This window comes from Xiphophorus couchianus, chromosome 13, assembly GCF_001444195.1.
Source record: "Xiphophorus couchianus chromosome 13, X_couchianus-1.0, whole genome shotgun sequence".
Classification (NCBI taxonomy): domain Eukaryota; kingdom Metazoa; phylum Chordata; class Actinopteri; order Cyprinodontiformes; family Poeciliidae; genus Xiphophorus; species Xiphophorus couchianus.
In genome coordinates this window covers 12182671-12203262 of record NC_040240.1, presented here as the reverse complement: position 1 = coordinate 12203262, position 20592 = coordinate 12182671, and the positions used below count along the sequence as shown (strand labels likewise).

General features: G+C 38.7%; 4 protein-coding genes across 10 annotated transcripts in view; 2 read left to right on the top strand and 2 right to left on the bottom strand.

Annotated features, from left to right (window-relative positions):
- The window catches only part of aunip (aurora kinase A and ninein interacting protein), a 954922-nt gene that overhangs the window by 145922 nt on the left and 788408 nt on the right, over positions 1 to 20592 (bottom strand). The window lies entirely within an intron of this gene.
- Positions 785 to 8198, top strand: LOC114156263 (brain and acute leukemia cytoplasmic protein). The gene is made up of 3 exons (XM_028036602.1): positions 785 to 1165; positions 1334 to 1476; positions 7045 to 8198. Exons 1-3 carry the CDS (start codon positions 1027 to 1029, stop codon positions 7168 to 7170), a joined length of 408 nt encoding a protein of 135 aa, XP_027892403.1. The 5' UTR covers positions 785 to 1026; the 3' UTR covers positions 7171 to 8198.
- On the bottom strand, positions 1924 to 6450 carry LOC114156237 (zinc finger MYM-type protein 1-like). 2 transcript variants are annotated; one of them, XM_028036556.1, is made up of 3 exons: positions 6107 to 6450; positions 4500 to 4646; positions 1924 to 4398 (listed from the first exon to the last, which is right to left on the bottom strand). In XM_028036556.1, the coding sequence occupies exon 3, from the start codon at positions 3769 to 3771 to the stop codon at positions 2242 to 2244; it is 1530 nt and encodes a 509-aa protein (XP_027892357.1). In that variant the 5' UTR covers positions 3772 to 4398; positions 4500 to 4646; positions 6107 to 6450; the 3' UTR covers positions 1924 to 2241. The 2 variants fall into 2 exon arrangements, with proteins under 2 accessions (XP_027892357.1, XP_027892358.1); XM_028036557.1 differs by lacking the exon at positions 6107 to 6450 and adding an exon at positions 4774 to 6100.
- Positions 9867 to 20592, top strand: part of spire1a (spire-type actin nucleation factor 1a) — a 30904-nt gene continuing 20178 nt past the window's right edge. For 3 of the 6 annotated variants that reach the window (XM_028036541.1, XM_028036539.1, XM_028036538.1), the window contains exons 1-2: positions 9869 to 10367; positions 14396 to 14427. In XM_028036541.1, coding sequence (XP_027892342.1) covers positions 10025 to 10367; positions 14396 to 14427 — 375 coding nt within the window. In that variant the 5' untranslated portion in view covers positions 9869 to 10024. Of the gene's footprint in view, positions 10368 to 14395; positions 14428 to 20592 lie in introns of all 6 variants that reach the window. The other 3 variants (XM_028036536.1, XM_028036537.1, XM_028036540.1) reach the window with 2 other exon arrangements.

Sequence of the window (20592 nt, the reverse complement as noted above, 5' to 3'; positions counted from 1 at the left end):
TTACCTCTTTTACCATCCTCCTGATTGTGCTTGTTTGCAATCCAAACTTGAGTCCTTGTCCAACTGGGTTTGCCACATTTATTTTTTTTTTTTTTTTAAATTTTTTTTTAGCTTTTTATTTAACGCTCTTAATGAACTCAGGTTTAGGTGAGTGGATGTTTTCTTAGTAGAACTTACTGCGTTACTGAGATCAACACCAAACATGCCTTGTCCAAATGGCATGTTTTCTTAGCTTTCCCATTTTGAGGAGTGGCCAAAAAACATTTTGTACATTTGGACTTCATGGTTATAAGATCCAGACACCATAAAATATTAAATAATAACAAAATGCTTGCAGTATATAAATTTCATAGAAATTGTTGTAGGTGTAAATAAGTGTGACAGCAGGAATTTGATTTGAAAAACATTCTTACGTGTGCTTTTTACCCTCTACTGAATAATTACGCTGAAATTAAATGCTGGAATGAACAACATTTAACCACACTTTAGCAATAAAATATGAATGTAATTTAATTTAAAACATTTTACATGTGTTTACCCCATAAATATGACAAATCAGCCTGAAGATTATTAACGATAAATTAATAAAACAGCAAACAGGGAAGCGTGGTAGTGTCATGAACTTGTCGTGAACCTTTCCAAATATTTTTGCTCAACGCTGCTAAATAATTTGGATTCGGAGTAGTATTTGTTTGCATGATGATAATGACGATGCTCGTCGTAGTGATGATGCTCGCGACGTCTTGAGCGGAGCCAATCAGCGCTCTGAGTCTGCGCAGTGTGAACTCCCTCCTCTCCTGATGACGCACGACACCTCTGTGTGTGTTGATGCTGGTCAGCTGCTGACAGCCTGTGGAGAGAAACATCAACTACCACCACCAGCAGCAGCAGCAGTTGATGAGGATGATGGAAGAAGAAACGGGGACTGAACCGATGTGAAGGATGCTGCTGCTGCTGTGAGACAAACAGAACCGTGTTTCCACACCCCGCTTTGATCCGTGTCAGCGTCAGCTACACCTGCCGTGGATGGTTTTTTCGATGGGTTGTGGAGGGAGTCGGGCGGACGCGATAATCGAGCCGCGGTACCATGAGAGCTGGACCAGAGAAACAGAGTCGACATGGCTTACGAACACGGACGTAGATGCCCCCGTCTCGGTCCCGAACAGTAAGTTGGATTCTAGGATCTCTCGCTGCAGGCCAATTGCCTCTTGAAAGCCACTTCATGTGGACTGGAAAATTATACACAAGTGCAAAATGCGAATCACAACTATTCCCAGCAGACACAGGGCCATATGTTTTATTCATTTTTTTTTTGGTTATTATTCTGTTAAAGGTAAAGCTGTGGAGGCCTGTCTGAAGGAGAAGAGGATGGTGACAACTGGAACCCAGTGTGGGAAGCAGGCCATCACCACCAATGGCGCCAACCACCAGAGGAGACCAAGGCACTCCTTGACTGATGGACAGTGCTGTGAAAAAGTACTTTTCTCCCTTACATGTTTCTTCTGTATTTGCTTTTCTGTCACACTTCAGTGTTTAAGATCAGTAAACAAATTTTAATTTCTGGGAAAGACATGCTGAGTAAATTAAAATGCAGTTTTCAAATAATAATTTCAATTAGTGTAGGAAAGCTATCTATACCAAGCTGGTCTTATGTGAAAAAGCAAGGTGCGTCACCCTTGGCCATCAAGCATTTGGTACTGATAATGGGTCTTTTTCTTCTCTGTGCATACATTTTGGCTAACTTTCCTTTGCAGACATGTTTCAGTTCAGTTACATTCAGTGGCGGAGCTAGACTTTTATTTCTGGGGGGGCGAATGGGGGGCCAGGGCTATCTGTAAGGGGTCCACTGACTATGACAATGACAATACAGTAAAAGTACTTTCATTCACATACTATATATAAATAAAGACTCATGAAATGAGATTTGCTCATGTAATTTGCAGTTTATTATCAATGCATGCCACACAAAGCATAAGTGGACATTAACCTCTAAATGACACCATTGTAACAAGACAAGACTTACAATGAGAATGCAGTGTCACACAGTTCACAATTACAATATCTCAAAAAAGAAGGTTGTATGTTATGGAAACTGTTATTTAATAGATGCTACATGTACATTTTATTTTCGAACTTAATGCAGCTATGACCAAATGTACTGACTCCTAAACTATCATTGGTACAAGTACCAGTCGGTGAAGACCCAAATCATGACGAGAAACACAAGACTTCTTCATGCACTCATAAAAGTAAAATCCTTCGGTTGTTGTGAGATGAAGCAAAATATGTTACAAAGTCATCCATGTTGAGGCCCCGTGCCCTCCTTGACTCTATGCTAAGTGTTCCAATGTGACTTAGCCTGGCATCAGCCATTGTTGTCCTTAGGTAACTTTTAATTAATTTTAAAGCAGAAAAGCTTCTCTCACAAGAAGCAGTACTAACTGGACTAACTACTGCAATCTTGCAAAGTCTGAATAATTCATGTAAAACCTCTTTATAAGGTTCAAGAAACAGAATAAAATCAAGCAAAGTAGAAGGTGTGCCTAAATCACTCTTTATTCTCTGATCAAGCAAACGCCTTATTTGGTGCACTTCATGTTTCAGGTCATCTAAATCTGACTCAAAGATATGTCCAAAAGCAATCAGAGGCTCCTCATTCAAGAAAGTTGCACTTTTGGGGTTTAGGGACTGCACTCCTTGCATGATCTCACAATTTTTCTTTGAAAAACGCCTCTTTAACTCCGCTATGAGACAGTCAAGCACCTGATTAAAGAGTGGTCTGGGGAAGCCCTCGTCATCACATTTTCTCTGTCCTATAGTGCTCATTACAAGTGAGTCAAGAAATTTTGAACTTAATCTTGGATTTCTTCTGTCAATTTTTACACTGATTTTGCTCTTCTCAGCAAGTTCCTCAACCTCTTTCCATAGTTCATCAAAGTACTTTTCATTTCTGTAGTCCTGGAAAGTGTCTATAAGAGCACCTACTAGATCTACAGCTCTTGCTAAGTCAAGAGTGCTGGACTGAAGCATGTCGGAAAGACATTTGGCATCACCAAGCACTTTACAAAAGGTAACCAAAAGACCTAAAAATTGGATATCTATTTGAAGAAGCAGGCCCCTTGCCTCCACTGTTCTTTCGCCATTTCTTTCAAGTGCAATATCCTGCAACAATCTCAGAACTGCTGGAAGTCTGTCTCTCATGGTACGGCATGCCGTATACCTGCAGGCCCACCTCGTATCTGAAAGTGCCTGGAGCTCCCTGGGTTGTTCTGCTGGATACAACTCTTTCTGTACGTCAAGCCACCTCAGATGAACATAAGAGCCAGACACAAAGTTATGAAGCTGCTGTAGAAGTGCAAAAAAGTCAACGACCTCAGGGACTGCTTTGGTAGCATCAACAAGGACTAAATTCAAGCAATGTGCGTTACAATGAACATAAAATGCAAATCTGGCATTGCTCTGAATTCTGGCAGATACACCAGAATGCTTCCCACTCATGACGGATGCACCGTCATAACCCTGTCCCACTAGGTTATTCCTGTAGTCCAGACCATGTTTCTCAAGACAGCTAATGATCATTGCACTAAGACCTGCTGCATTAAGGCTTTCAGCTGCCTGGAAACATAGGAAGCTTTCGTGGATGACACCATTGTAATAATATCGTACAACCAAAGACATTTGTTCCTTTTTTTGCAAGTCTTTTGTTTCATCTGCAATAACACTGAACACTTCACATTCCTTCACTTCTTTTATGATTTCAGTCTGTACCATCTCTGCTAAGCCCTGAAGAATTTCATTTTGGATTTGATGACTTGTGTATTTTGCATTGGCACATCCTCTAAGCTTTTTTTCAATTAACTAACTGATCATGCTTTGCTATTTCATCCAATATAGCCAAAAAGTTTCCCTTATTTCTAGAGTCCCCAGACTCTCGATGACCCCTTTGAGCAATATTTTGTGTTGCAGTCAAAAGAAGAACATCGGCTATTGTTTTAATATAATAACGGTTTTCTTCCACCACTTTTTTCCGGTTTGTGTTTATAGAATTTAGCATGGTTGTATTTCCCTCATTAGCCCTTTTATATTGACTCCATGCATACATTGCATTTACATGGTGCTCTAACTTTGAGTGAAGCTTAAATCCAGACTCCTTGGACAATGCCTTTTTCCAATTACTGAAGCCGGAATGCGAAGCAAAGACACTATCTGGTGCATTAGGCAAAGAAAAATGCCTACAGGCAAAGCAGTAGGAGGAGTCTTTAATAACAGAATATTCTAACCAAGAATAGTCTTTGTACCAGGAGCTGTGAAAAGTTCTCTTTCTTGTTCCATGCTGAGTTCTGGGGAAGTTTGTCAAACTTGGCTGAACAGGGCCCTGTTCTTTTGACTTTGAAATATCTGGAATACAAACACAATGGTTATGTACACATAATTTACATGATCATTATGTCATGTAAATTGTGCAGCTACTAAGCAGGTCTTAGTGTAAGTAAAATTACCACTGGGTCCTTTTGGAAAAGCAAAAGGAGTGCTGGACACTGCTGAGAAGAGATCAGTGGTATCTCCTGCAATTGCCCCTTCTGGCTCATCATCATCCTGGTCAGGCGCAGAGCTTTCTGTGTTTTCAGACTCCTCCTTTGATGGAACTACGTTGTAAAAACAGTACATTAACATAATTGAACCAACAATTAAAGAAACACATTAGCAGAAGCCAGCAAGTAAAAATAACCTAAAACGGGGCAGGAATTTGACTGTTTCTGTAGATACTCTGACCTGGTGATGGTGGATTGGTGTTTGCCAGACTTTCTTTCTCGTGACTGTTCTCAGGACATGAGCTACCAGGACTGCTGATGTCAGAGCTGAACCCTGTTTGATCTGTGCCTGATTTGCTTCTTTTTATAAAGAAGCTGTCTATCCTGCCTCCCTGTCTTTTCATTCTCAACTGACCCTAGGAAAAAAAACAAGCCAGTCATGTTATGCCAAGTATCACTTCCTATTACTTAGTGTTAATAGATCCCCACTTCCAGTGTGTAGGTCAGGGGAAACAGACTGTGGCTGTATGTTCAGCATTCAAACTTCTCAGCTACTGGACCGACTAACCTGTTTTTGTTCATGATCATTATCGACTTTATTTATAAAGCACTTTAACAGCAGCCAGAGCTGAAATAAAGTGCTAAACATCAGCGATAAGATAAAAGAAAACATAAAAGAAAATGACAAAGCTAAACACATAAGAATTTAAATAAATTAAACATTTCATGGAAAACATAATAAAGCAAAAAGAGTAACAGATTAAATTGTCACAAGTTCATGCCCTTTCCTAGGGGAAACGGAACCTCTAACAAAGTGTTGCCGTTTCATAGAAAATGTTTAGAAAAGAATTAGTAAAAATAGCAAATGTCAGTGGGGAACTTGTGTGGAGTTTTTTCACTCATTTTATAGTACAAGCTGGCTCCATTAGCATTACCTTTCACAGGTAAGAAAGAAAGAACACAATTTTATGAACAGAATTTCTTGACTTTGTGGCCAAACGACAGCTTCTGAGCCAATAAATATTTCCCATGTAATTATATTGGCCAGAAGTAACTACTCTGATTTTTATTTTCTTAGTATAGCTAACATTTTTCATTCTGTATAGTTTTATTTAATGCGAGAGCTAATAAGAAATCGCTGTTAGAAAGAAAGAGCATTACAGACCAGAGGATTTTGGCAGGTCATATAATCAGGAATGTCGTGATCCATTCTGTCTGATAACACATGCACCACGTTGGATACTTTTTTTTTTACTTCCCGTATTTATCCTCCCGACATTGTTCAGGCAGACGTGAGTGGTAAACACACTGAAACACGTCAGCGTCAGCGTCTTTACAATACTTTTTGCTTCTGCGTGCATTACGAGTCTGACTGGCAGACGTGACGTATCATAGGAACTGGCCGACTCGCTCACTAAGTCGGCGTCTACGTATGTCTATAGCTGTAGCATTGATAGCTTGATGCTCGCAACTTATAGTAGTAACTCAACTACCAGAAACTATTTCCTGGCTGAGCACAAAATGTTTTTAACGGGGTTTTTTTATTGGTAGTAGTAAACCATTGTAAAACTTACCTTTGAAGTCAGATTATCCGTCTTGGAGTCAAATCGACTGTATTCCTCTTAGCTGTACAATATTTCTCTATCGTCTCTTCGCGGTTCTCCTTCTCTTCTTCTGTTGGGTCAACTCTGTTGTGTCCAAATGGTGTATCACAATAAACGTAAATGGTGCATATCGCCCCCTGCTGCTTTTGAGCAGTCACAACAGTCACAAGTGTCACAACCCATTGTGGTACATAGTGCTACCTACTGTGAAGGAATGACTGGGTGTCGTGACATGTCGATCATTTGGGGGGGCCGCTGGGGGGGCCAATCAGATGGCTGGGGGGGCACTGGCCCCCCCGGCCCCCCCTCTAGCTCCGCCTCTGGTTACATTCAAGCATAAATTGTCTGCTTAACATCACAAAACAGCATCAAATCCGGTTATGTCTCACACTGGTGGCCAGACATCTTCTCACTGGATCTTTGGATTAAATGTAGAGTTCAGGATTCCTGCAAGTTTTTCAGGTATTATTTGTTCACTATTGTTCTCTCATTTGCCCTCTGAGATTTGCATAGGACAGCTATAACACAAGTAGATGAGGCCCGTCATGTGCACTGGATTTTATTATCAGTGCAAAAAGGGACTAAATACATGTGCATGTCATACATGCTCAGATTTAGCAAAATGTGGAAAACCAATGTAGATTGGTACTCTAGGTAAAGATGCATAAAGAGCTTGAATATTTTGTTGGAACAGCATAGAATTTATTATTTTTTCTATGCTGCTCCAACAAAATATTCAAGCTCTTTATGCATCTTTACCTAGAGTACCAATTGAACGGTGGATATTCAATCAGTTAAAACCAATTCAGCTCATATCACTGCAGCAGGATTGATTGATTAACTCTGGTCATTGTTGTCTTCTCACTGCCTAGTGTGGTACAAAGTGATATTTAAAATCTTTTTCACAGCAAAGTACTCGCGACTCCAAAAGAGGATCATCGAAGGAGGCCAGCGCTTTGTCCAAGGACGGCCAGCCTGTCAGTGTCAACAGCCCTGGGGCTCCTGAACCGGAGACCGCCTGCGACGAGAGATGAAAGAAGAGCTGCAACACTGTGAGGTGGCAAATTAGCTGGGCTGCAAGAATATTTAATCACACAGCAGGGCAAGGACTTTCAGACGTGTCCGGATGATCTTTGCTTGTGACTTTGTGCTGCTCTGGCTCCTGAAGGCAGCGGTTCACCTACCAGGCGCCTGCTTACGTCTCCACCCAAAGACCTCGAGATGCTGCATTGCTGTTGCATGTGTGAGGAAGAGAGTGGGAACCAAGCACTATGCTTTTTTCTCCATGCTCATAGTACAAGTCAGGGAATATGTCACTGTGTTAAGACAATTAGAAGAAGAAGAAGAACAAAAAAACAACATTTGAAAAGGAGAGATTGCCCCATATGCACACAATAATCTCAATCTGCACATCAGTTGTGCTCTGTGTCGGGGCTTCCTGAAGAATTTGCTTTTGTTCTTTGTGCAAATATTTTGTTGTTGGAGTGTGCTGTTTAAGCCCAGTCAGTGCAGTGAGTAATTTTCATTAAAAAAAAACAACAACCTTAAAGTGCTGTTTAAGTGCTGAGATTGGGGTGTTGGAAACTTGAATGCTAAAGACGTTCTTCTTCAGCCTTTGCAAGATAAAAAAAGAACTACACCTGCATGTGCCTACAATTCCTCTTAATTTGAACAGAACTGTTGATTTTTTTCAGTATTTGTTCTGTATAATGTGCTGTACGGCTCTGTTTTAGTCTCTATTTTGTGTTTAGTGGAAAATTGTATTATTTACAACAATGCAAAGTATAACATTGTTGGGGCTCACACTGATCTGCATGTGGACATCTGTATTATACTGCTAAGCCATTGGACTTCAAAGTATTTTAGATAACAAGAACTCATGAAATAAACTCAGGAGGTCGGAGGTGACGATGTAGAGCGGTAACCAAACGACTGACCAGCAGATGGCGATGTTGAACACCTGATGCTGCAGAAGGCATACAAGAATCAAGTGGAAGCTGTGATGCTCAGCTGGGCTTGAATGTAAATAAAAGACAATCTATTGGTTATGACTTCAGCCAGACTTGACAAGGTACGCCTGGTTCTTCCCAAGAGTTTGAATTATTAACTCAGTCACACTGTACTCATGTTTCAAAACAAAGTTTTGAAACAGTCTAACAAGAAAACAGAGGGTTCCAAAACCAGTATCATATCTGAAGTTCATTGGTCACAAAACTAAAATATATATGTCAGAAAAAAACAACATAAGAACAATTTTACATCTTGATGCTACCACCTGAATGGAGCATCAGAGAAAAAAAAATTAAAATAAAATAAAGGCAATTATTTTGTTTCAGTATCACTGGGCAACACTTCTGACATCGACTATTTTTTTTTCTCCTCGTAAGTCACACAGCGGTCTTAAACAAGGAAAATGAAGGTTCCAGGTGGTCTATCTACATACCTTACCTGATGTAAGCCAGAATTGAACTTTTGCACTTTTCTTTTTATCTCATCAAAGTGACCTCTGACTTCAACATTAGATTATTAAGGGATAGGGATACATATAAAATACAAACGTTATTTGAAAGCAACCACACACTGGTGTTCTTGAAAATATACAACAATCTACCAGGATTAGAGTAAAAATATTGCTTACATTCTTTATTTGAAGCTTTGGTGACATGCTAAAGAAAGTCACCTCACAAATATACCTAAAGGTATAAAATTGACGGATTGATTGATTGATTAGTGATGTGATTAGTCATTGAGGCCCAAAACTCCCACAGAATTACAATCATTACAATAACCTTCCTCCATCTCCCTTCAAATCAAACTGAGATAAATAAATATATTTGTGATTATCTGTATCATTTTTGGAGTTGATAAATAAATAAATAAACAAATAAACGAGTAGGTTGTTCATATATCAAAAGTTTTGAAACAACAACAAATAGAAATAACTTCATAAATAATTTGTTTAACATAAACATGTAATATGCATGAAAAAAGTCCCATTGTTTACAAAAAACGTTTATTACTTCAGTATTTAAATTGAGCAAAGGAACTTTAAAATGACTAAGTGAAAGCTGAAATATATATCATTATTAATTTATTAAATCATTATTTCACATTTAATTATTACACAAATTAACTGTGTTATCATTTTGACTTTTAGTTTAGCCCAGGCAATGATGAGTAATTCAGTAAATAATTACATAGGATTTAAACATTTAATAAATCAAACGTCTCATAAGTTTCGTCAACATTGATGTTTTTTATGTATACACACACATATATATATGTGTGTGTATGTATAAAATAATATATATATACATATACATATATATATATATATATATATATATATATATATATATATGGGCACCAGCAACCCTCCCGACCCCATTTGGGACAAAGGGTGAACAGAAAATGGATGGATGGATGGATATATATATATATATATATATATATATATATATATATATATATATATATATATATGGGCACCAGCAACCCTCCCGACCCCATTTGGGACAAAGGGTGAACAGAAAATGGATGGATGGATGGATGGATATATATATATATATATATATATATATATATATATATATATATATATATATATATATATATATGGATGTAAATATTTATTTATTGCGTTGTGATGTTACTATTAATTCGAACATGGCGTGCGCAGGGACCATGCGGCGCTGGCCCACAGCAGGGCTGCTGCCGTTCACAGAACGGTTGGTGATCCTCCGTCACTCCAGTCAGCCTCACATCACCGAGTCACTGGACAGTCACCAGCTGATTCAGAGAAACTTCACTATGTAACACAGAAACATTAACAACATTCACTCTTTGGTAATTCCTTCTTAGTATTAGGAAGTAAGAGATGGTGTGAAAATGGCTAAGCGACCCGGGAGAAAGGAGGGGACGCTATCTTCTTCTTCGCCGACCATTCTTCGGAATTTGAACCGCGGAGACGTGAGCATGGACAGCGGAGACGGATCCGAAGACTTGTCCCTGGATGAAATTCTGACTCTGTACAGCCAGCCGATAAACGAGGAACAGGCATGGGCAGTGTGCTACCAGTGCTGTCGGACTTTAGCGCAGAAACACAGACGGAGAGGCTCATCCAAGGCAGCGGGCTCCTCGGCGGTGGACTACCCGAGGAAGATCGATGGACCTGGGAATGTGAGGATCGGAAGAGACGGGGCTGTCAAGCTGCACTTTGAAGGCAGCACAGGTAACTAAAGCAGGCCCGACCTGACGAGTTGCCGGGATTATTTTACACTGACAAAAAGGTAAACTGCAAGGGCCGAATTTCAACGAATCTCCACATCCACCCCAGCGTAACGAACGAACGAACGGAGCATCCCCACAAAGAGGCCATATTGTTGTGGTTGTCTGCTTCCAGCCATGTGGTGAATGTGTTTAGATGCGCTTAATACGGCTGTTAATAATAAACCATAGACCACTGATAACTGCTGGTAAATCTAAGGCAAAGATGTATACTTTCTGAAATGTTTACACTCAGGTTTAGTTCTCACACCATAATGTTATATTTCCACTGCAATCTTAGTGAATATGGCAGCTTAATCATGCAGGCTGCAGATGATGAATGGCTGTTTGAAGCCCAAAGTGGTCAGTTAGCTTCAGTAAACACTAAACCACGTGATATATTCAAAAATGTTAGAGCGCCTTGTTTCAAGGCCATATCCCTGCAATTTAGCCTGCATCAGGAGAGAAACTGGCTGGAAGCCAGGGACAGATTAGTCATATAGCTGCCACCAGGCCTGTTATTAATGTTGATACAGATTTGAGCTGGAGAATGGGATTTAAACATCCCTGAAGAAACTATAAAACACAGGGTAAATGAAGTAAGTTCATAAAATATTCTAGATTTAAAGCTTGGTGATCAAAAATTGTTGATTTGATTATGCAAAAAAAAAAAAAAAAATTGCCTAATTTAATTTACATTTGAATCTGTTGTAAATATTCATTTAATTCGTCATGCGGCACTTATTTATAGAGCACTTGTTATGTAACACAAAGGCAAAAATAGGTACTTTATTGAATACAAAAATGAGGTGAAGACAAACAGCAACAAAAACAAAACAAAAGTTATAAAGAGCTGAGGGGAAGAAGGAAAAAACTACACAGAGGAGACGTGTTGATGAGCAGATATTGCAGACAGACAAAATCTTTCAGATTTCTTCCAATTTTTGGACAGTATAGTCATACCATCATTTTAAATCAATACACTGCCAAACTAAAAGTGCAAAAATAGTACTGATTGAAACAAGGAGAAATAAAATAAACATTCTTTAATTACTGAAAGTTGACTAAAAGCTAAATCAAATGTATCACATTGACAGTTTAAAAGATAAGTGTTATCTCTTTTTTTCCCCATCAACTGTCTTTAAAACTTTAAACCGCATTTTACTTTTTCAAAGTAAATATATGAAAAATTGACTCTCTTGTTTGACACATGTGGAAGAGAACAACTCCCAGCCCCATTCCCATTAGTTATACTATCAATTTGCTTGTGATGTGTTAATTGTCACCTTGTTGAAAACACACATTTGCTTTTTTTAAGAATCTAGGCATTACAGTTTGAGAAAATAATGATATTTAGGATGGTCTCAGAGCATTTTAATTAGCAAATCCCATTGGTATTAGACCTTTAAGTGGGAAAATTATCACGAAAGGTCTGATGTCATTTTCTTTCATCTACTGGGTTTGGTACTGAAGCAGCTCAGGTGTGTTAGCAGGTGTGCTCAATGCGTCAAAACCTTGTGGCATTGTAACTGCATTCCACGAATATGTGAGCGATAAAGCTGGGTGTGGAAGGAGGTGGAGGCTTGTTATGACAGCTTTAGGCTCTCGGCTTTTGTCTCATCCTTCTTGGGAACATATTTGCCACATGCCTTCTGATTTTCTCCTCCCCGCTTCGTCACATCCCTCCTTCTTTCCAGCCTCTTAGTCCGGCTTCTTGTACTGCCGTGTTTGGCGCTGATTCCCACAGAATAAGCAGATTCAGTGTGTGCATTTGAGCGTCTTTGCTCTACCAAAAATAGAACTGAAAGTGATGACTGGAAGCACAAGCTTTAGAGCTCTTAGTACATTAAGTTTGGAGATTTTGTGGGGAGTCGTTTTCACTCCTCTAGCTCGTGGCTGGGGTATTTCAGGGCAGCTTGGGCTCTGTTCTGACTCTTATTAGGCCTGGTGATGAGAGGGATGTGAGACCTATTAAGTCTCTAGTAGCAAGAAAAAGAAGCTTGCAATTCATCTGAAACTCAATGTTTTTGCAACCTACGCATGAGTCAGTGACAAGGTGGTTGGATTTGGCAAAGCTCCCAGAAAACCAACCCTAAGCCTGATGGTTTCTGCTGATATTATCTTGTATTAAGATGTCCCGCAGAGTGCTTAGCTAAAACATTCATAGCCCTTCAACTTTTTCACATTTTCACATGGTATAACCACAAACTTCAATGTATTTAATTGTTATTTTATGCAGTGGATCAATATAAAATGGTATTTGAAAAGTGTGGCCTTGTAGAAATTCTTTGTAGACAAACCTTTTTGCTGAAAAATAAAGCATCTCCTCTACATGATGATGCTACCACCGCCATCTCTCACCTAAGAGAAATCATATTAATGCTAATTTTCTCCACAAGACGAAAATTGCATGTTCAGTTTTTGTCTTTAACATCTTTGTCGTGTCCTCTGCAGAGTTAATGGAAAAGACATAAATATGCCCTGCCTTGTGTTGCTAGTTCGTAGCATAAAATCTCCTAAAAATGCTTTGAAATACAATATGTGGACACAATGTGGTGAAATGTGAAAACTTTCTAAGACAATTGAAAACCCTGTTCACGGTGCTCTGATCATAGCCAACACAGACCTGCCTGGGACAAATAGCCGACAGGACAAAGGGCTACACAGTTTTAAAAACTAGGTCATATTTTCTTGCTGAACGGATGAGAGAGGCTACATTTGCAAATAGATCAATTCACATGGAGAATGTGAGAAAATTTGTCCACAAACTGCCAAGACTCTACTTGTGTGTCCATTTGTTTCTGACTTAACGACAACGTCCACATAAATAATTGAGAATTAATTTAGTTACTTGGTTTATTTTAATGAGAAGGTTTGACGATACCAACAGAACTTCATCAATTGTTAACATCAATGTTAAAACCTTAGGACCAGTAAGATCCTGCCCACATCATTACAGTTCCATCACCGTACTTAATGAGTATAAGGTGCTTTCCCACATTTTCATTCTTTGTTCATGCTCATAGCTGGACTACAATCCTAATCTTTCAGTTAAAGTTTCTGAAACATTTAAAAAGCTCCACATAATTATATATGTGATGGTTGAACAATTTCTGTGTGTTTCTAATCTGTTGGCATGTAGATGGTTTCAGTTGTTTCAAACTTTTTCTTTTCTTTTCTACAATTTTCTACAATCTTTTAGCACAGATCTGCCTTATTTGAATGAATTGCTCTTGTCTGTCCCATTTTGAATCGCAGTTAACAGAATAACAAGATTCTGTTATGTCAAATTTATGCACCAGCGAAAGTCAAAATCGTAACCTTTTTTTTTGTTTGTTTGTTTAGATGAACCAGGAATGTAATTTCTCCTTGGTCAGTTATAGTGGATGATTGTCTCCAATAAAATGGGCATCTTATATCTTTACAAAATGTGTCATTTATATGCACTGATTTATTGTTGCACTGCATTAGTGTGCGCAGTGACTTCATGTCATCTGCACTTTGGTCAGATCTCTATCTCTGGTGTAAAGCTGGTTCATCTGAATGTACCTTAAATTAGCGCATAGGTAATGATCAACCTCCTCTCTTGTTTCAGTCAGAGGCCAACCTGTTGTTTTTCTTAAATTTGGTTTTACATTTTGAGAATGTTTTCCATTAGCAAGATGGGATTTCTGTTTTCTGATTTATCTACAGGTAAAACGTAATAATTTATTCACTCGTTGTTCCTCTGCTCTTTAGTGGTTATGTATATCAGCTCCTTCTGTGTTTCTCTGTCAAGTTTCCACTCTCTATAGTTACACATTTATTAGATATTTAATGCATTCTAACATTTGTGTGGCTAAAAATGCATTTCATAACTGTTCAGTACCTCTACATGAATAATTCAGATGGGTATCTGCCTTGCGGTGGGTTACAAGCAGCCACATGCACAATAAATAACCCACTTCATTGACTGAATGAGAATAATCCTCCTTTTCTGCTTTTTCATTACAGATGAGTACCAGTCAGCGTGCACGTCATTAGAGGTGAGTTAACATCAGTTTCTTCATTCATACAGGTTGGAACATTGTGCAGGCTGCTGTCAATTAGCTCAACTCTTGCTGTTTTGTTACCGCCTGGTTTTGCTTCAAATTTACAAAGCATCTTTATCGTGAACTTATGCAAGAAATAAGCTGGTATGTGCCCTGTGTTATTATATTATCTGCACCGGGTGTAAAGAAAAACATAAAACCCTCTGCCAAGTCAAAGTGAGGAGATGCTGAATTCCTCGTGATCATCGGTGCTGGAATAAAAAAGCGAATTATCTGGTCTGTAGACTGCTATTGATTTTGGAATGTGTACCTGTGCACAGATGGGATATTTGCTTTCTCTGGTTTTTTTTCTCTATTAGTGTATACAAAAAAACCCTCACTAACCATGTATCATCTTTTGAAAGAATAATTACCTTGTTTCTATTTTTGTATTTAAAAAATGACTTGTATCTCAAAAAAGTCATGCATTTTTTTTTCTTGAGTGCAAATGAAGTTCAGATTCATTGGAGGATGAAGTCTTTCAGCGCTTCATGCTGTTCACACAGATTAATTACACAGCCATCTCTTGGCCTGGAGTGTTTTCACTGTCCTTCCTGTTTGCATTCTCGTTCATGTGATGCCCGGTATGTACGGTATGATGATTTTTTATTTATTTTTTTGTCCAATTATGCTCAAGCTATAATTGTTGCTACCTCAGCTGATGGCCAATCAGCATAAAATTTTACAACTTGTTTGGTTTTGCTCGGTGTTGTGTTTTTTATTTTTTATTTTAAGCACTGGTCAAATATGTCTAACATGGCTGTCATCCGCTTGCAGGCGTTGCTTTAGTTGGTTTGCAGTAATGTCTCAGCTGGTCGAAACAAGGGTCTGCTCCTTGCATCCTTGCATGTTTGGTTTTGCTTACACCTTGTGTCAGTGACTGGGTGTGTTTGTTTTGTCTTTTCTTACTTGGAAATAACGCCTTGCACAAAGGCAGGTTTAAGCGGTAGGATACCGTGACAGTCGCACAAAGTCAATAATGCGGTTGAAGCCTCAGTACACGACCTGTCTGTCTGTAAAAATGTATTTTTATTTTTAGTGCCACAGCTTAAGCATAGGTGGAGTTCACAAAAAGTGTAGAAAGATGATGGGAGTAAACACTGTAATTGATTGTGAAGATGGATAAACAAAATAAACAGAATAAAATGTATTTGGAAGATCCAAAAACATCTAGAAACACTCGCACAAAAAAGCTAAAGTGAGACATGGGCTGGTATGAGATTCCTGCAATATAAGAAACTTATTAGGGTAACAACATAAAAATTTAAGGGAAAAAGTATAATAGCAATACCATTTGTAAATAGTGTGATCTGATTGGTGTTAGCTAAGCAGCTTGTCTCTTGCCAGCTGTAGATTTGAAACAGTCTTACCTTTGTAGTGTAATAATGGGTGGTGTTCCTTTGGTTTTAACTCAATGACTCTTCATGTTTTTACTTCCTAGAAATAATCCAAAGTAAATATGTCTTTGTCCAATTTGTAAAAAAAAAAAAAGATATATAGCATTCTTTCAGCCAGATGACTGGCAGTGTGCAGTGATAGGTAGAATAGAGACTGTGCTGGACAAAATTAGTCACTCAATCCCCTATCATCATTGTCTATCATCTTTTTAAATGCTTTTTTGGAAACCTCTATATTTTTATACTGATTATAGTTAACTGGATTTGTTTGTGGAGTGTTACTTTAAGTTTTCATTTTAGGTCAATGGCAATTACTTTCAATTTTATTTTGGTATTTAGCCTCCGAGGTGCAAACTTGTGTTCTTTATTCAGATTGGTTCAAAGTTTATATTTTTGTCAAGTGTGTGTGTGTGTTTTTCTCCCCTGAAGTGTTTGCTGAATAACTGAAACTGGAAATCTTCCCTTTCACTTTTCCCTGACTGAGGCTACTTCATGATCAATTAGGGAAAATTAGTAACATCCAGCTGTTCTCACGGCATTGCCTCGTTTACTGGGGCAGAACTGGCCATCCCATGTCCTTTATGTTTGGTCTTGCTTGTTATGTTTCTGGACTGAGGGTGGGTCAGCCGGTGTCTCGCTTTCTGATTCCTCAGCTTGTCTTTAGCTGTATAGAGTTGATAAACTCAATAGTACTTCTAAATTACTGCATAGTTTTTACAGACACTAAAGGTAGTCTTGAGGCTTTTTCGAGGCAAAGGGGTGTATTATGATGTACGGTGCACCTTCTTCTCAGGCTCAGACAATAACAAGCTTAACCTAGTTTGTTCTCAGTTGAAGATTAAGGTGTGATTAGCTTTAGCATCCTATTACTGGCACTCCAGTTTACCGGAAATGCTGAGGTCCCTGAAATTTACTTTGAGGCAAACACCGTTAGTTTTCCACCAACACATTTGAGGTGAATCCAAAGAACCAGAAACTGATGCTAAACGTCTGAGTTTTACATTAAGTGGCTCATATATTCCAGATTAAAGCAGGAGAATGTTTAGAAATCATATTAAAGACGACATATTTCACTGGTCAGTGGAGACTAAGTGAGCTAGAACTGCAGCTGGTGGAACAGTGACTGCATGTGAGGTTTCTGGACGGCTCCCGCTGCCAGCTATGACCTCCGTCGCCACAAAGACTGTCTGTCATGCTCGTCAGCTGTGATGTCAGACTGCGCTATTTTCTAAAAAGAAGAAGAAACAGGTTTTTTTTCTCTTGTTTTTCTCTCCTAGACACGAGGCAATTACTGGTATTAAGGTATACCAAAGCTACAAAACTTACGAATAAAAACAGTTAGGATTTCCTTCATATTGTTCTTAAAGTAAATTTAAAAAGAGGTCAGAGAATTGTCCCTGGGGCAGGGCTGCCCCTCCCTCACCTGTTGCTGTGCACTTTCATGTTTTGCTAAAGGCTAATAATTTTTCCCTTGTTTACACGATAGATAAACTTGTCTGTTTCTCTATATATCTCTCTCTGCCTGACATGAACCAGTAACCTCATTAGGTTACACTCTACTTTTTAACCAAATCAATCAATTGATTTTTGTGACACTGATGGCTTTGCTTAAAAGCTGGCTCCCTTAACGGTCCCAGGAACGATATTTCTGCCTATACATAAACATTCACAGAAAGCACACTGACAGGGAGCCTATAATGGATTTTTTGTAACTTTTTAACTACGGCTTCATCCTGGACTGAAGAGATCTTTTCATTTTTATTTCTCCTGACGCTGCCAGAGCAGAGAGATGATTTCAGTTTCCTCCTCAGGAGTGTAAATTGATTGCATACATCACTTTCTGCAAGCATTTGCACCTCTGGTAAAAGATGTGTGCAGAAGCCCTAAAATAAGCAGTTGTTATATAAAACGTGTGATCCCAAGATGCCACACATTGCAATTCTCTAACTGTGAACTTTGGAGATTTTTTTAACCTCTCATCATCTCGGTATGAGGTAAATTTGGGTCATCTTCCAGCCTTGGTTCTCACAGTTCCAGTTATTCTAAATTTTTAACAAATGTCATAAATATGACTACAAATATGGCCTAGTTGATATAAATGGCTTTTTTCTTGTAGCAAATTTTGATTTATAAAAATCAACACATTGGCCTTTTTGAAATGGCATATTCTGCTGTTTTTCCTGTTTTGAAAAGTTGCTAAAAGAAAATGTCCTACAATGATAAAATGATTTTATGGTTGTTTACAGATCTTTACTAGGAATGCCAATAAATAAGTGGGTCTTTGTATTTAGTCTCAAACAGCTCTATTAACAGTTTCTCTGAAGCTGTGGTCAAAGGATCAGCTTTTATTCTGTCAGCAGCGCTGTGGTGACGTACAGAAACATCAGAACGGTCTGTTTGACGCTGGGAGACGTGTTCCCAGGCCTCAGCAGTTTCCAGTTGACTTCATAGATGTCTGCAAGCTCAACAGTTTCTGACCAGCAGATATGAAAGAGCCGCACCGCGTTCTGTCCCGCCAAGAACTATCGCAGAGGACAGGAGGCAGAGCATCCGCTCCCGCAGTGGACGCCCTCTCAGCTGCCGTTATGTAACTGTCTGTGTTGTGATGGCTTTGCTCTACTGTTGCAGCGAATACCGGAGGCTGCTCATCTGGCAGCTCCTTGAACTCAAACGATAGCAACGTGTGGTGATGTTATCCCGTTTCTAGAAATTGTACTTCTGCTGAAGTTTTTTTTTTAACCATAAAATGAGTCTGCTTTTAAATAACTCAAAATATTTCATGAATAAGTTGTGAACAAAGAATGTTTTGTGCTAAATAACTTTCAGTCTTGAAGGTACCTAGATGGAATGAGAGCCTTTGTGCTTGTGCATATTAGGATGTCAAAGAGAGGCATTCAAGTGAAAAGGTGTGCTGGCGTTTAGATGCACCACAGTTGACACCAACAATGTGGTGTCAGACACATTGGATGTTCAAAGGCTGGTATGTAAGCTGGTAGCTGGTCTAATTTCTAGGTTGTATTAGTGTTAGGATTAGCTGATGTTTAAAAGCTTATTCTCATACTGAAAACATAGTTTTACTGGTATACAGACCTAACATTGGCATGGATTTCTGTGAAGAGCTGTTCTTTACATAGTTGGTGCCCATAGGTAAATGGTTCCTGACAAATAGGAGCCAAATTTAGAGATGCACTAATTGATTGGCACCAATTTTCTTAATTTTGGGTGATCTGCACTTGGCTGATACTAACAATTGAATCTGATCTGTTGTGGAAAAAATTACTTTAACAAGAGTCTGGATGAGAAGAAAATAAGAAATTTATTAAAACCTTGCAAGGTGAGAACAGAAATACAGAGTCAAAGGAGTCTGTCAAGTCTGCTCTGACCAACAGTGGATCTGGCTTCCTTTTATAGGTTCTGGTCAGAGAAGAGAGACTTGATTGGACAATAGGCGTGAATCCCTGATTGTTATGTACCAACAATTCTGTGGAGCCCAACACAGATGGTTTGGCCATTTGTCTATTGTTAAGGAAAGGAGGTTGTTCTCTGATGCTAAAGAGGGCAGATAAGTTCTACGTTGAGGAAGTAACAGATAGTCTCTAGGATCAAGGAGCTCCTGCTATTATATGGCACTGTAGAAGTCTATAGGAGAGCAGCTTGACCAATCTCATGATGAGACTATGCAGATAACCAAAAGCAGAAGAGGGGTGAGGAGCACCTTATAAAATTTTCCATTACAGATCTTACCCACCAAGCTTCTTTACCGCTGCAAATGTCTGAAAATCAGATACTGAGGTGAGCAGTGACTGTTTCTGGTATGGGCGACATGGGCAACCTTCCAGGGCGGTACCTCATCAGAAGGTGGCAGCGGGATTGTTTTCCAGGGCACCAACCAGACTACGAATCTAGTGGTGAGAGAGGGCTGGCAGATGTCTGTAGTGTTTAATTGATATAGTGTAATGGTTTTCAATATAAAATTGGAACATTGAAGATGTGTTGTTACTTTATAATACCTGACAGGTTCAGCAGTTATAAACAAAAAAATCTATCAGCCAAAATTGGAATCAGCAGGTCAGGTAGGAAGGATTAATTTTTACCCAGTTATATACAGTTTCTACTGCATGTCGTAGAGTAGTTTTTTTTTTGTTTTTTTTTGCACCTATGAGATAAATTGGGATCCAGACAAAGTAATACAGCTATAAAGTCAATTAATTAATGGTTCACAAGAAGGAAATCCTGAGCAAATGTCTGGAGATCATTTATGAAGTACATCCAGATGTATTTTTACCCTAGTAAGATATTCCGAATTTACCTACATATTCTGTGTTAACATTGCAAAAAAATGTTTAATGAACACAAACTATATTAACAACATAATCTTTAAATATTAAATCAAGTATCAATAAACATAAAAAGATACTTATATAATGCTGTAGCCCATTCATAATTCATTTTCATGAAAACACGTCACTATTGAGCTTATGGGTCAATGGATCACGTTTAAGCTCATCTTTTTCTACAAGAGAATGAAGTCTTTCATAAACAGAACATTCCACTACTATTCATCATTGCTTCACCAGGAAATATTCCAGACACAGACAAAGAGGGTTCTTAAATAAAAAGCACTGTATTGTTGATGTCAAGAATGCTTTCGCTTGTTATCACTACCTTCTTCCTAAAACTGTGACCCCCAATGCTAGACTGCGAGGCGAGTTGTCTTTGAGGG

Coding starts and splice junctions, on each gene's coding strand:
- LOC114156263 (XM_028036602.1), top strand. CDS start 1,027: ATGGTTTTTTCGATGGGTTGTGGAGGGAGTCGGGCGGACGCGATAATC. Junction 1,166..1,333: donor CCCCGTCTCGGTCCCGAACA/GTAAGTTGGATT, acceptor ATTCTGTTAAAG/GTAAAGCTGTGGAGGCCTGT. Junction 1,477..7,044: donor ATGGACAGTGCTGTGAAAAA/GTACTTTTCTCC, acceptor TCTTTTTCACAG/CAAAGTACTCGCGACTCCAA.
- LOC114156237 (XM_028036556.1), bottom strand. CDS start 3,771: ATGGTACAGACTGAAATCATAAAAGAAGTGAAGGAATGTGAAGTGTTC.